This window comes from Lepidochelys kempii, chromosome 11, assembly GCF_965140285.1.
Source record: "Lepidochelys kempii isolate rLepKem1 chromosome 11, rLepKem1.hap1, whole genome shotgun sequence".
Taxonomy (NCBI): Eukaryota; Metazoa; Chordata; order Testudines; family Cheloniidae; genus Lepidochelys; species Lepidochelys kempii.
In genome coordinates, this window is record NC_136390.1 from 52,134,586 (window position 1) to 52,149,699 (window position 15,114).

At 40.1% G+C, this 15,114-nt stretch overlaps 2 protein-coding genes across 10 annotated transcripts in view; one reads left to right on the top strand and one right to left on the bottom strand.

Annotated features, from left to right (window-relative positions):
* The window catches only part of ANKAR (ankyrin and armadillo repeat containing), a 48,499-nt gene extending 34,630 nt beyond the window's left edge, over positions 1 to 13,869 (top strand). For all 5 annotated transcript variants that reach the window (XM_073306141.2, XM_073306142.2, XM_073306144.2 and 2 more), the window contains 2 exons: positions 11,789 to 11,835; positions 12,366 to 13,869. In XM_073306141.2, the coding sequence (XP_073162242.2) occupies positions 11,789 to 11,835; positions 12,366 to 12,640 (322 nt within the window). In that variant the 3' untranslated portion in view covers positions 12,641 to 13,869. The remainder of the gene's footprint in view (positions 1 to 11,788; positions 11,836 to 12,365) is intronic.
* Positions 1 to 15,114, bottom strand: part of OSGEPL1 (O-sialoglycoprotein endopeptidase like 1) — a 47,551-nt gene that overhangs the window by 19,558 nt on the left and 12,879 nt on the right. For 2 of the 5 annotated variants that reach the window (XM_073306174.2, XM_078847995.1), the window contains one exon: positions 12,413 to 13,708. In XM_073306174.2, coding sequence (XP_073162275.2) covers positions 13,606 to 13,708 — 103 coding nt within the window. In that variant the 3' untranslated portion in view covers positions 12,413 to 13,605. Of the gene's footprint in view, positions 1 to 11,857; positions 11,929 to 12,412; positions 13,709 to 15,114 lie in introns of those variants that run through there. The other 3 variants (XM_073306175.2, XM_073306176.2, XM_073306179.2) reach the window with 3 other exon arrangements.

Below are 15,114 nucleotides of genomic sequence, written 5' to 3' on the forward strand. Positions count from 1 at the left end.
GTGTACAGATGGTTGTGGGAGAAGAGGACCAATGGATGATCTTTGACAGTTCAGATTAAATGGTTAAAGATATAGTTAAAGATAAATTTGGCTCCGTAATAATCCACCACAAGAACATGTTAAGAGTTAGACTTCTCTCAACCATAGCCCTTTGGGAACAGTGCAGAAAAGAAGACTGTTGCTAGAACAGAACTCCCCTGTAGTTTCAGTAAACCAGTAGTTGACAGCAGCTACTAGCTGCACACTCCTATCCTCCAGTTGTGAGGGTGGAACCTATCTCCCACCTCTACAACATGGGGTTGCAATGGGAGACTATCCCCGGCCCCCCTTACGCCAACTCTGGATATGGGATGGGTTGTGGATATGAGAGAGACCCTACAACTCCTTTCCCTCAATGATAAAAATGAGAAGAGAGAGAATGTTTTAACAAATGTTGCTGTAAACAAGAATCAAAGTTTAAATGCAGGCTCGTTAACTTTCAGCACCACAATGCTGCCTAGTTATCGTGCACCTCTACAAGGTGTATTTACACAGAGTAACAGGAAGCGATGGCCAGGCCCTCATGTGTCAGAAGACCTATGCAAGCCAGCCATGCTAGAAGTTGCAGTAAGCATATTCAGGGAACACTGCTGAAACAGAACTTCTGTGATTGTATTCACTACTAATGTTACAGAAGTGATTTGCTTTTGCTGTATTCTAAACTACTATAAATTATAGCCAGTTATGGAAATAAAAACTGGCAATCCAATAAAACAGTTCTCATGGAAGGTATGGTATGGGACTGTACATCAGTTTATTCTAGCGAATAAACCTAGGACATAATAGGAATAAAGAAAATATATCTGACAAACTATATCCATGGTTACAAAGAGTTTTAGAAATGCTTTTCATAGTCAAACTCTTGCATGAATGATTAGGAACTATAATATCATAACTACATTCAGGCTAATAAAGAGAGAATTCTAAAGGAAACAGAATCAGTAATAGGGTTTGGAATGCTGATAAATACACTGTCTCTTCTGTACAGTGATGCTTCCTTTCAATCTTGTCATTGATTATATTTCTTTTAGAATTCTTTCCCAGAATTACATAAATCACTCAATTCCTAGAATGTATGGTGATAATCTTCCATGTAATTTTTACGTTTCTAACAGCTGTTACGCTTTCATACTTAAACCTAAACAGTGTGATTTGCCTGATGTTAAAACATCCATGTAACTTAATTCCTTACAATTTCATTTTGAGTTCTAAGTGATACTTTAAAGCTAAAAGGAACATTTGAGTAAAAGAGTGCAGTGCTTAAATTTATGTCTCAATAAATAAAATAAAAGCATGCTTCCAGACTGGAATCAGAAAATACCATCCTTTGTTCAAGAACAGACTGTGACATAAATGGAAAATGGATTGAATGAGACTCTAACATTAGACTTATAAGACAACATACATGGAAACAATTTGTAGATGACTTCAACTAAGATTCTGATAGAATCCCCCTCCTTTCCTGGTTTGCTGTGCCTGGCCAATGGGGGCTGTGGGAAGTGGCGCGGGCTGAGGGATGTACTGGCCACCACTCCCGCAGCCCCCATTGGCCAGGGGGCAGCGAACCGCAGCCAATGGGAACCAAGATCGGCCAAACCTGCAGATGCGGCGGGTAAACAAACCGACCGGGTCCGCCAGGGGCTTTCCCTTAACAAGTGGCGTCCCAAGTTTGGGAAACACTGCTTTAAACTAACATGTAACAAATATAAATTAAATATATTATTCCCACACAAAACCCTCCTATGTGGTGGTGATGAGGTTTCAGCCATATATCAATATTTTGAATTTCAAGAATTTTTTAAATTAAAAAAAAAAGAAATTTTTAAGATTAAATTTACAAGAAACACCAAATTCTGAAAGTCTTGAAATTCAAAGTTAAGATAGTCAAACTAGCTAAGCGTTCTGTAATTAGTGTCAATTTTGTATGTTTCTAATACTAAATGTGATGACTTGTTATCACACTGACTTTTGTTTTTAATGTAAATGGTTTAATATAATGATCTGTGTCTAAAGAGACTTAGATTAATAGCTGCCAAACAGAGTTAGAGGCCTGATGCTATGAGGTTCTCAATGCCTTCTGTACTTTGAAGGATTGGGACCTTAAGAACAAGTGGGGAAAAATTGCCTTCAGCATTCTATTTATCTAATGAGGAATTGGTAAAATTATTTTGTGTGTTGTGTATAACACTTAAGGTGATAAAGTGGCACAACCACTGTGGGCTGGATTGTAACTGTACAATCTGGCCTGAGAAAGAGACAGTGTGTAGTTGCACTGCCCCAGGAGCAAAGCAGGAATGGGGATCCAGATCAACGAAGGGACTTAGGCACCTAAACCCCAGATTTAGGTGCCACTGCAATCCATAAAACCCTAGCTCAGCTGCTACCTAACTCCGTAGGTGCCTAACCTCACTCAGTGCCTAAATTTTGGCTGTAAAAGCTTCCTGGGCATCTAAGAGGCTGGGCATGTGCACTGTTGCTTCAGGCAGGCACTCAGGCATCTATCTCATAAGCCACAGCGCAAACATCAAAGCAGGTGAAGACAGGTATTGCCCTGCTTATCTGGCCTGTGGGGCTCAGTCTAATAGGCCTTGCTCTGATCATTCCGCATAAAATAGGTGGGGATGGGTGGGATGGGGTGAGGAGGCCTCCCTTATAATGTTTAGACCAGCGGTTGGGAAAGTCACCTGGAAGTGGGTTTAATTTTAGTTTAATTTCAGTTTAATTCCCCCCTTTGCCTGTTGAGAGAGATCTACCTCAGAATACTTCTCCTCAATCTCTTTATTGAAGCACTTCCACTTTGTAGAATTAGATATTAATTCGATCAAAAAGTGAGTGAATGGCTCTATAGTGCAGTGCTTAAGGCACTTACCTGAGAGGTGGGAAATCCTATTCAAATCCCTTCTCATCAGGCAGAGAGGGGGAACTGAATCATGATCTCCCACTGGGCTAAACATTTTAAGGGAGTACTCCTCCTTCCCCTGATGGTTTTGTGTGGACTTAAGTGTTTGCTGCTCCCTATCTCAGAAGAAACGGCTTAGGTGCCTGACTCGAGGAGAGGGGTTCCCAGCTGTGGATTGCAAGCAGAGAGAGATGCCTTCCTGCAGCGCAGACTGAGGCACCTAACTCCAGGAGAAGGACAGGATTTAGGGACACATACCTTTTGTTGGCATTTTCCATGGGCTATCTTAGGTGGCTCTCTACCTACCATGCTGGCTTTTGTGGATCCCGTTCTCTGGCACCTTTCTACCGGTATTGTATAGCCTAGGCAACTAATCCAGGGTTTATGGAGTCTAGTTATGTTTTCCAGTGCAGACCAATGCAATATCTAAGTCTATTTGTGGATCCGGGTGCAGACTATTACTTGGAGAGCAGGCTCCCCCTTTCCCCCACGGGAGAATTAATTTGCATCAGCACTTTTGTTTGTACAGTATATACCCTGGTCTGTGCTAGCTCTGCTGTGCTGGGTGGCTGACAGATTTGGGTGTGCAGAGCCAAGGCTTTGCCCAGGGCTGGCCCACAACATTTTGGCACCTAAGACGGGGAGCTCAAATGATGCCCTCCTGCCCCCTCGCTTGGGCCAAAACTTTGAAAGGTCTCAATTCTGCCTTCTTCCTGTCCTACTCCTCTCATGGTACTGCTCTGCTACCTACCCCAATAAAGGAGAACTAACAACTTAAAATGCCTTATTCAAAAATTTTAAGTAACACAACTTTCAAACACCTGAACAGCAAATGTAACTTTTCTTGTCTGCATAGTAAACACTGGCATTTTTATCTGTTTGAATAATCAAAGTGGTGCTTTCCATTCCTTCTTGGTTGCAAAGATTTGAACTGCTTCCTGAAGGTCCACAGTCTGGGCCAGCTCTTGCTCTGAGATGGTTACAAGGCCAACCAGCCTCTCCTGTGTCATTGTGGAGTGTAGATGTGTTTTTATTAACTTCAGCTTGGAAAAGCTGCGTTCTCCACTAGCAACTGTTACAGGAAGTGTTAGAAGTATGCACAGAACAACAAAAGCATTTGGAAAAAGGGTGGTTATCTTATTTGTGCACATACATTCCAGAACAGCCTTTGGAGTTGAAATGTATCTTGAAAGGGCTTTCAGTTCATCACCTAAATCACTCGCATCAATATCGTGCATGTAATCATGTGTCAACACTGTCTCTAGTGCCCTGCATTGCTGGTGTAGGTCTTCTTCAGATGTAGTGAGGAGTTTTGGAATATCATACAACATCCCAAATATACTGCTGTGTTCCTTGAGCTGCATGAAACGTTCTTCAACTGACTGTATTGCACAATCTAGCACTTGGTTAAAGAATTCAACTTTGAATTGTTGTTTGGGGTCTCTTATGGGATTATCCCTTGCCTCATAATCAAAATGTCATCTTCGGTGACATTCTTGAATGGGTGGGAAAATACCTTCAGTGTGAAGTTCCTCTGCACTCTTCAGAACATTTTGAAATCCCTCATCTGACCGGTAAGCCTGTAGGTATGACTTTGCTTTGTCCAATTGTTTCATTGCTCCAGATATATCAAGGTCAACATCTTTGAGTCTCTTGCTTACAACATTTATTTCAAACAGTATGTCATGCCACAACACTAAGCCACACAGAAATTTGAAGTTATGTATGTTTCTGGTGATTCCATTTCCCTCTGCCACTGTTCTCCCATGAACAGTTCCTGTCATAGCATTATCCTCCATAATGGCAACTATGGCATCATCTATCTTCCCAATTTGGTGTCTGATAGGCTTTATCGCCTCCAATTGACTTTCCCATCACGTGGCACTCAGTGGATTGGTGTTGGAGCAGAGAGCAGTTTGGAGGGAAGCAGAGGAGAATTTGGAGAAGTGCTGTGGGGGGGCTAAGAAGACCAAGACCCTAGGTAAAGGGATGCCTGGTTTGTGCAGAGGGAGGGCAGGAAACCCCACAAGCTGAAGGACAGGAGAGGGAAGTAGTCCAGGGGAAGGAACTGCTAGTTCAAGAGGTTTACCGCTATCCCTAGGGCCCCTGGGCTGGGACCCGGAGTAGAGGGTGGGCCCAGGTCCCTCCCTCTCCACTCCCCTCCTCTAGGACACTAGTGAGGCAGTTCAGGGGTGAGAAACGGTGCCCTGAACCCTCCCCAAGAAGAGAAAGCGTGAGACCCATCAAAGCAGTGCCAGCAATTTGCCACAGTACATTTCTTGGGTGGTGACTCTTCTTAGATGCTCCTGGAGTACAGCGTCAAACTCTGACATCAGCTCCACAATTTTAAGAAAGTTTCCACTTTTTGGCACATACAGCTGATCTGAAGTGCCACGCAGTGCTAGGTTTTGGGTAGCAAGCATTCTCACCATGGCAATGAGCCTTTTCAGAACATTTTGCCAGTAAAGAGATTCTAATGCAGTCTTCTCTTGATGCTGATCATCTATGGTGGCCTTTAACCTTAGTCTCATCTCAAGCTCTTTCCACCTATGGAATGCTCTCTGGTGATTTTCTGCCTTCTCATGGCATACCAGATTTCTAGTCAGATTTTTCTAGTCCTTTGTTCCGGTAGAACCCAATGTGGCTGGAAAATCAGACTGGAAGAATTTGCAACAAAAACAGTATGCAGCATTCTGGGTTTTTGAGTACATGAGCCATGGCCTCTCCACTTTGTCACCATTGGGGATTTCACGCCAGTAATGTGTTGGATGGAAACTTCTATTTTCATTGTCTTTGGGGAACATGAAGTTTTTCACTTGCTGTGGCCCATGCAGTACAAGGAAGTCCCTCAGGCTACTGCTCAAGTGGGTCCACAGTCCTGGATCATCTAGACTTAAGGAACTAAACTCAGCAGCAGCTGTTCCTTGCGACTCCACCACACTCTTCTCTTATCTACACTGTTTTCAGGAATGTGCATGGTTACATCCATTTGAGATGGAAATATGGATGCTGCAGTAGCTGCCAGGTCTCGTCCACTCTGACTAACCGGAAGATCATGCATCTCCTCACCACTCTCCTCCTCACTGGGGCCGGAAGTCTCACCGTGAACATTTGTGTCTATGTATCTCAGGGCTGCTCCTTCCTGCTTAGATAGAAAAGCTTCCTTTGCTTGCTTGCTTTTTCTGAATGCTGCCCCAGAGGGGTGTTTTCCTCTTTCAGTCATGACTGCTGTTCTGTGCCAGCTATAGTGGCTCTCAACACTCAATTGAAGGGGACAAATAAGCAGGCTGGTAGTAGGGCCTGAGTGAGGGAAGATATCAGCGTGTTAACTGGCTCCTACTACTTCAGTTGACTGCCTGTTCTCCTCAAGTGGGTTCAGGGAAGCAGCAGGAAAGAGGAAGCTTCCTGAGAAGCTGGTGTTAATCAGTCCAAGCTCCTCGGGGTGCTAGAGAGGTACATAAAAGGCCCCTCCTCCTCTCTCCCTGCAGCTCCAGAAGTACTCTACAAAATTTCTTCTCCATAAATCACCTATTATAGTTTTAACATCCTTGAATAGTTATTGAATTTTCTTCCAGCATATCCCTGCATCTAAAGTAGCCACAAAGTCAGTATATTAAGGTGTGTTTAAGGTTCCCAATATATTATTCCAGTTTACATGTAATTTCTGCACACCAGTTGAAGTGAAATTGGCCAGACCTGCTTTTCATCTACACAGGTATAGGAAAGAATGACTTTAGCCAGGAGGATAAAACAGAGCCTGAAAGTTTCATTTAGAGGTACGGTGATGAAATGGGGGTTAATAGTGAGCCATAGATTTTACAACTCCAAGATATACCTTTGAGCATAGTAGTATATACAATAATTTATCTTTATTCTCAAAAAAACCCTGACATTTCAAAGATCTTGGACTACACAAATTCCAGAAATGTATCCAGATGACACAGGCACAGATCTTAAAACAAACATGCATGCTTTTGTGTGCACCATGATATACATGCAATACATATAGTGTATATGCAAGTTGAGTTTGCAAGCATGCAAAGATATGTGTAAGCAGAAATCTGTGACTTGCACACAATGGGTATTTTTGCATGGGCACTTTTGCTCAAGTTCTTTTCAGAATTTTTCCAGACTCTCTCTGAGACAATAGTAATATAACCTGTTTAAAAGCATGAGTTTCAAGCTCCTCAGCCTTCAACTATGTTTACAACTGATGCAGATGAGCTGGAGAGCAGACCTAAAAGAACCCTTGATGTCCTTACAAGTCCAGGCTCCATGTGAACTGGGGAGGTCAATCCTAAATATCTTCTCATCAAGAACACATGAAAGCCTGCATTCTTCAGAATATTTTATCTCAATTGGAATGTGCTCAATTAACTTTATAAATCAGGCAGGAGTCACTGCACCGAACACTGAAATGCAGCTACCTGCAGTATTAAATCTACAAAGGAATTTTAGGTAGGCAGAGTGTATTTGTCTTACACTATCACAGGTGAGATACATGATCTAATGGTCCTTTCTGGCCTTCAAGTCTGTGAATTGTAGAAATACCAAAGCAATAAACACCTGACATATTTGAAACATGATATTCTCACAGATAGCTCAAGTTGTCAACTTTGCACGTTTTGCCTGTTTGGCTACTGCAAAAAACTCAAACTTTTATTTTGAAGCTGTTTTTCTGGGATGATTTTGTTTTAAGCCAGAAAAATTGGTCTTCCCTTCAACATTGCTCAAAACCTCCTGTAGGCTATTTACTACAGGGAAATTGACCTCCTCTCTAAGGGAAATTCTTTATCATTAAGTAGGAGCATCCATATTTCCTCAGGTACGTCAGCTGCCTCTATCCGGCCACACAGATAAAACAGTGTTAGTAGCCACATTTAAATGTAATTGATCCACTTTTATTAAAATAAATTGCAGTGACAAAAGGTTTTCTCAACCATTAGACTCAATCTTCAACAATCATTAAGGTGGAGCAAAAACTCAAACATTGATGTGGGGGGGGGGAAGAGAAAGAGGGAACTGAATAGCCAAAGAATAGCACAGGTCAGACAGTCTCCTATGCTCCCACTAAACGCTGGCGAACCCGCAGCTTCAAAGAGGGAGAGTAGCTGTCTATTGCTTCTCTGGAATCTCTCTCAAAGCAAGACATGAAGGATACTTAACTTAGTGATGAGATCATATGGAACTGACCCAATATGTATGAAGTCCTTTTTCACTTACGTTCTGTGTTAAGTGGGATCACATGTAGATATTTCCTTTTCTTGTCAGTCTAGGATTTGTGTATGCTGAGGTAGTTTCACTGTAACTCCCCTGTCGCTTTTCATCTTTGAGCATCTCTTAGCAGTGTTATTTGTTCATATTTTTATAAAGCACATCCAGTATTCTGTGCACAGTACAATTTTAAAAAAGATTTTAAGGAGTCCCAAATAACACTGACATGTTTAAAGGACTAGAGAGGGCTATTGGTGCATTGTTCCAAATGCTTTGCATTGCCACCTAAAAAGTCTGCAAGCCTTAAGCATTTTTTTGCCTGCTTACTCCTGCAAAATCTAAACCAAGATAGGATAAATGAGTAAGTCTTCTACATATAGTTTTGTAACATTACAGAGAGTAATTGTTTAGTCTTTTAGAGATAAATTCTCTGGTCCAGGTAGGAGCAGAGTACGGCCTTGAACATACTGGTATCAGTATAGTTCCAACGCAGAAGTTTGGGACGTTGATGTAGAAAGCCAGCAATGGAAGTCTGCAGCCCCTATACCTTGCAGAGAACAGCTCTGCAGGGGTTTCCTCAACCTCAGTATGGAGAAGGTTTTGGTGGCAGTGGTATGCCTTGTGGATCTGCAACAACTCTGGACTGCCAGGCAACCTCCCGATGCAGAGTGAGGTACTATAGCCACTGGAAGAACTGGGGCAATTGTGGAAAGGTTCTGTACTCTGCCAATGAAACAGGTTTCTCTTTCCTGATTCTTCCACTTACTTCAACTGTTCACTTGGAGCAGGATTTCCCCTTTAATCTCAGAGAGCCCAATCCTTCAGTTGCTTTGTATGCAGAACTCCCACTGAACTCAGTGAGCTTTGTATGCAGATAAACTGCAGGATTGGACCCTAAAGAAAGTAATGTATACACACAGGATTCTTGCCTGTAATTGTAATTCTCTGAATGTGGTATCCTTTGTGAATTTATGCTGATCATCTCACCTCTCCTTCAGAATTGTAATAATGTTGCAATAAAGGACTGACCATTATGCTCTCTAATTCACACATGAAGCACCTGTAACAAGGATTTATTAACCAAATTCTAGACTGATGTCACACGTCTTAGTTCCATGACCAAAAGTAGTGAACTAGAGAGTGATATGGGTAAGCCACAATCCTTTCTTTTATTAAAAACTATGATTTTTGAAATGTGTGTGTATTTTAAGATATAAAAAGAATGGCTGGGATTTTTTAAAAATAGCTCATTACTGGCCTAATTCTCCTCCCATTGATGTCAACGGGACTTTTGCCACCTTACACATATATTTGTGGTGGTGGTGCTATAAAGTGCATGTATGTAAGTTTTAGATGTTATTAGTGAGTGGTAGAACTGTAGGTGAACCATACAAATCTTTCTTTAAAAGTGGCCATAAAACTCTAACACCCATAGTGTCATATTTTGAAAGAGTAAGAGAATGCAAACCTTGTTTAAGCTTTATTTTTTATTGTAAATCAGTTCCATCTGGTAAGCTTTAAAGTAATCTTTTCTGTATGACTTATAACCCAGTAGATAAAGATTGCTAAATTGTCTTGTTTGCAAAAATAAAAAAAGGGCATCTGGTCATAAGAAGTCCACATTTATTTTTAATGTTGTTGAATGCTGATGGATACATGCTGAGTGGCTTCCGTGTTTGCTAGGCTCTTTGCAATAAGTTATCTGTAAGGCCCATTTTCTGTATGTTGATGCCAGCATAAGACCTTTTCAGCAGCGGAACGTTAACATCCTCTGAAATGGTCTTGAATCTCTTTTTTTATATATGTATTTTAGAGTATCATGGATTCACAGTGCAAGTGGTACACCACAACTAATATATATATTTTTTAAACTGCTTGGTTAAGTAGGACCTTTTCAAACTGACATTAGCCTAAATATTACCTAACTCTGACCTGATTAGACCATGCTGTCAGAATCCAAGGTGTATTTTATACCCGATTTGCCTGCAGACCTCCAAGGAAGGTGCTGTAAGGTGGGGTAAGTAAAAATTGCAAACCAGAAAAATCAACTATAAGGCCAAGGGGCCTTTGCTCCTTTTAGGTCAACATGCTATCTGAAGGAAGACTGATGTTCCAGAACTCCAAGATTTCACCTCTGAGGAAGGAAATCACATCACCAAATAACAGGCTATACCAGCCTTTGACAAGTCTTCCTGTACCTGAAAGTCTGCTGGTACTGTCTCAGCAACATTATCCTCTGGCTTCTCATCTGCAATTCTAGTTTCTATGTCAGAAAAATTCAGAAGATTGTGAGATCTTAAGAGTTCACATACCCCATTCTCTTAAGTATCTAATTTTTCCCCTTTTGTTTTTATTTGCTGGGAAACATCCCATCCTTTTATTTTTTTAATTTTAGGAAGTGGCACTGTGGTTGTGTACATGAGCATCTGTAAAATCCACACAGAGAAGGCACAAGAAAAAAAGCTCATCAGGTTTAAACAACTCTAAACTCTGCCTCATAGAAATACTTGTGTTCTGTATTCTGTGTACTAAGAATCTTAAAATTGCCGGTTGTAAACTGTTAATCAGAAGTTTGACAACTCCTATTTATCAGAATGTTCTATTAAGGCCTGTTATTATCTGTGTTGGAGGGGGGAAGGAAGGGGTTATCCACCACATAAGAATTGAAATATAAATTTTAATTGGGTTTGAGATTGTGGTGTATACATTAATCACTTGGTTTCAGTATAAAATATTCATCCAAGTCTAAATTCATATTTCATTACCTCTGGTATAACTCTTTAGTTGGGGGTTTATAACTAAACAGACAGCTAACCTCCTTAGAATACTTCTTAGGACTTATGAGGTTTGATTAGTAGTTGTATCAATCTAATGATTTAACTAATCTGATAATTTGATTTTAATCCAATATTACTAATTTATTTATTTGATCTTGATTTGATAACAGTATTGCTTAGTTTATTTTAGTAATATTGATGGGAGTTTAGTTTTATTGATATACTTCCTTGATTTTATTTTTTTGTTAAATTTACAAAGATGTAAAAAAGGATACTGAATCATATTTCTTTCAGTAAGTGACATGGGCCAGAAGCATTGAGAATTCATATAGATATCAGCACGTCCACCTAGGAGTCTAACGAGCACCCTCTTAATTATCCTTTGAGTTTAATTTTTTTTTTAAATTCTCACAACAGTTAATAAGCAGCTTTAGTTAGAGAATCTCAAACTACTTCGCAAACAGTAGTTAAGTCTTTCAACATCTCTGCGAGATTATTATAATATTGACTTTTATAGACAAACTGAGGTACTAAATTAGTAATTAAGAAGTATTTGTAACTTTTTCTGATACTGGGATTTTAAAAATGTTTATATGCCTAGATATAAAGATATTAACTTCAAAGAAGCTACTCATGTGCTTAAAGCTAATCATATATGTGTTTACAGGCCAAAAATCTAATATATTTATCAATGCATATTAGTTAGAACTCAAATGAGTTTGATTTTTGTGAATTCATAAGAAATGCTGAAAATATATTTAAAAAAAAAATACCCAGGGCCTTCATGTTATTAGTCCAAGGAAAAACCGAAGTGCTTTAATGATCATGAATTCCTAAATTGTTAATATTTTATTTATAGTTTGGAGATAAATGGAGGACCACCTGCAGTTCCAACCTATACTAAAGGTATATAATGTATTTAACTTACTTTGAAGTTCACAGATGAATTAATTAATTAGCTGTCAACACATCCCAAGAACAGGGATCTGCAGAAACACTCTGCAAAAGACAATTAATTTTATTCGTAGTCATACATTTAACTTATTTTAGAAATTACCTCCATAATGAAGCTACATGTACTGTATGCCATTTCCTAACTTTGAAACTGTGGGCAGATGACTTTAGTTAGAATTCTCAATTTTTTTAATTTAGCTAATTAGTTAGTATTGGTAAATGTAAGGAACCTATAAAAGTTTCTGAGTAGCAGCCGTGTTAGTCTATATCTATAAAAAGAAAAAGAGTACTTGTGGCACCTTAGAGTTTCCGTTACAAATGTAAAATAGTTACTGTTTGTCATAGGTGGCCTCAACTTAACTTTGTGGTCTTCTCTTTTTTAAAAAGCCACAAATATGCTAGGTCACAATGTTCAAGGACATTCACTCAATATTCTGTGATGATATAAATGTAAAACAAATTACACTGTTTTTATTTTGCAGAGAGATCACGAAGTAGTAGTAGTGGTAGAAGACAATTGAAAGCTAAATTTCATCCAAAGGACTCTCTTCTTTTAATGCCTACATCAGCTCACTTAATGGGAAAACTCAGAACTACAGACAAACCCCATAGCCGGACCATGGGACTTCATTCATTTGCACATGCAACTTCAGACATCACAAAAGTTTCAAGACCCAGAATTTTTAATGTCAGCAAGCTCCAGCTTAATTCACCAGGAAAGAAAGCTTCAGTCCAGTGCCAACAAGGTAGCAGATAAGTATTTGTATCCATGCAACATCCTGTAGGTTTGGGAATAGTCTTTCAAAACAGAATTTCATGATGTCTGTTGCTAATACACAGATGCCTAATTTTGGAAACCTGAACTCTTTTCAAAAGAGAGTTGTGTGTGGGATGGAAGGAGGCGGTCTGTCTGTGAAGAATTAAATTTGCTGCAGTAGTAAAGAATAAATGCATTGGAAAATACATTTCAAAATCATCACAGGCATCAATTAAGGCTATTGTGTGCAGGTTGTTTTATATTTGGGTGAATTTAAGCTTCTATTTCTAATCATACAATGCCTTCTGTTACTAGATACAAGAGCTGCAAAATAGCTGCTACACATACTTGCATCTTCTATCTTCAGATAAGCACTCTCAGACTAATCTATATCCACTCTTATGGGTAAATTTTTAAAATGTTGTGCAGAGTTTTAAAATCAATGGATTCATGTAGCCAAAATGTTGAAGTGCTATGAAAATTTGCCTCTATAAAATAGGGCTTTGGAGCGGAGCCCGGAGCTGGAGCGCAGAGCAGCTCCAGAGCAGTGGAGCTGCAGGTTTTTGCCTGAAGCTGGAGCAGAGCTCCAAAGCCCTGCTATAAAATGTTGTTCTGTGTTACAAAAGGATATTTGAGTATATAGTTAATAATAATTAAGGCTGATACTTTTCACTTATCTTGAGATCTTTAACTGAGTGCTTTCCAAAGGTAATTATTGCACTATTAAATTATTCCTATTTTACACATGGGAAAAATAAGGCATATAAGTCTAAGGTCATGCAAGGAGTCAGTGGTATATCAGACTAGAATAAATCTCCAGACTTCCAGCTCCCTGTTCTAACTACTAAATAGCACAGCTGTCCTTAAGGGTGCTTATATCAGTCAGATACATCTTAGTAAGAGGAGACTAAGAAACGTAAACATTTTAATAATAGCCATGAACAATAATTCCCAAACTGGATGTGTTATAAGTTGATAGTTTCAAGTTCATTTAGGGAGACTTCTAGACTTGGTACCTTGATGGCAACTTCTCCGACTTGTTCTGAGATATCAATTCCAAGAGAAGCTCTATAATATAACAAGCACTGTATTATTTATTTTTTAACAAACAATTTTTTATAATTATGGCAATAAAGTTACACATCTACTCAACTACGAAGCTACCTATTTAAAGTATTTAGCATTATGAGAGAGTATTCGGTGCTTGACTCCTGTGAGCTTTATACAGGCAATGAAGATTTGTACATATATCTATACAGCACCTTCTTTATTTTATTTTGTCCAACTTCCCGTTTATGAAAGTTTCCTTGTTCATAACATGATGATGTACATGAGTTTCACCTAACCCATAATGTTTTTATAGCATTCCCCTTCACCAGTGACAGTGAGTAAAGTATTGCAGGTTCTTACCTTCCATATTAATAGCTCAGTACTGTCTACTAAGTGTCTCGACACAAATGATCTGCCCAGAACAAGAAACATGTTATCTCTACCCAGAAATGTGATCTCTATGCATATGCACTTAGGCTTTTATCTGTCAACTCATCTTTGAAACATAAAATGAGAGTCCTTTCAAAAGTCAGTCTGTTAGCAAAATAAACCAAACCTCAGCCCAAGTGAAATTAAAAGGGCAGCACTGTTACTGAAGTCAATGAGAATTGTCTCTGGTTATGTCAGGGGTAAGTGAGACATCAGGGGTGAAATCCTGGTCCCAATGAAGACAATGGCAGAACTTCCACAGACATCTATGGGCACAGAATTAACCCACATATGTTCTGCAAATAATAAAGCTGTCCTGTCCAGTCACGGGAGGACTACCCCAGGGTAGAGGGATCCCTCAGTTGTGTAGAGCTGGCATAAAAGTTCCTCTACCAACTCCTTCCTGCAGCCAGCACAGGAAAAAAGGAACATGGGCTTTCCTTGTACCCTGAGTATCTCTAACTGCTGAAGTGGCCCCAATGTACTCCGAATGGGGGAGAAAAGCAAATTCTTTCTACAGGAGAAATATTTTCTCAGCTTCCCTCCCAAGTGTATCTCCTCTAACTGAGGTGAGGAATTGTGAATACTGTAACTCCCCACTTAACGTCCTCTCGCTTAACACTGTTTCAATCTTACGTCCCTGCTCAATAACAGAACATGCTCCATTTAAAGTTGTGCAATGCTTTACTCTAATGTCGTTTGGCTGCCTGCTTTGTCCACAGCTGGCAGCCGCCCTATCAGCTCCCCTACGCCCCTGCCCCTCCCCCCCCAGCCCCTCCCGCCCGCCGGCAGACCCTGCGGATCAGTTCCTTCTCCCCCCTGCCTCCTGCCCGCGGCAATCAGCTAGCTTGTGATGTTCAGGAGGGAGGGGGAGGAGTGAGGACTCGGCACACAGGCTCCCCTTCCCTCCCCTGCCTCTTGAACGCCGCAAACCAGCTGATTGCTTCAATTCAACCCCACTTCCATTCCTTCCAAAACCTACGTAACCTTATAAA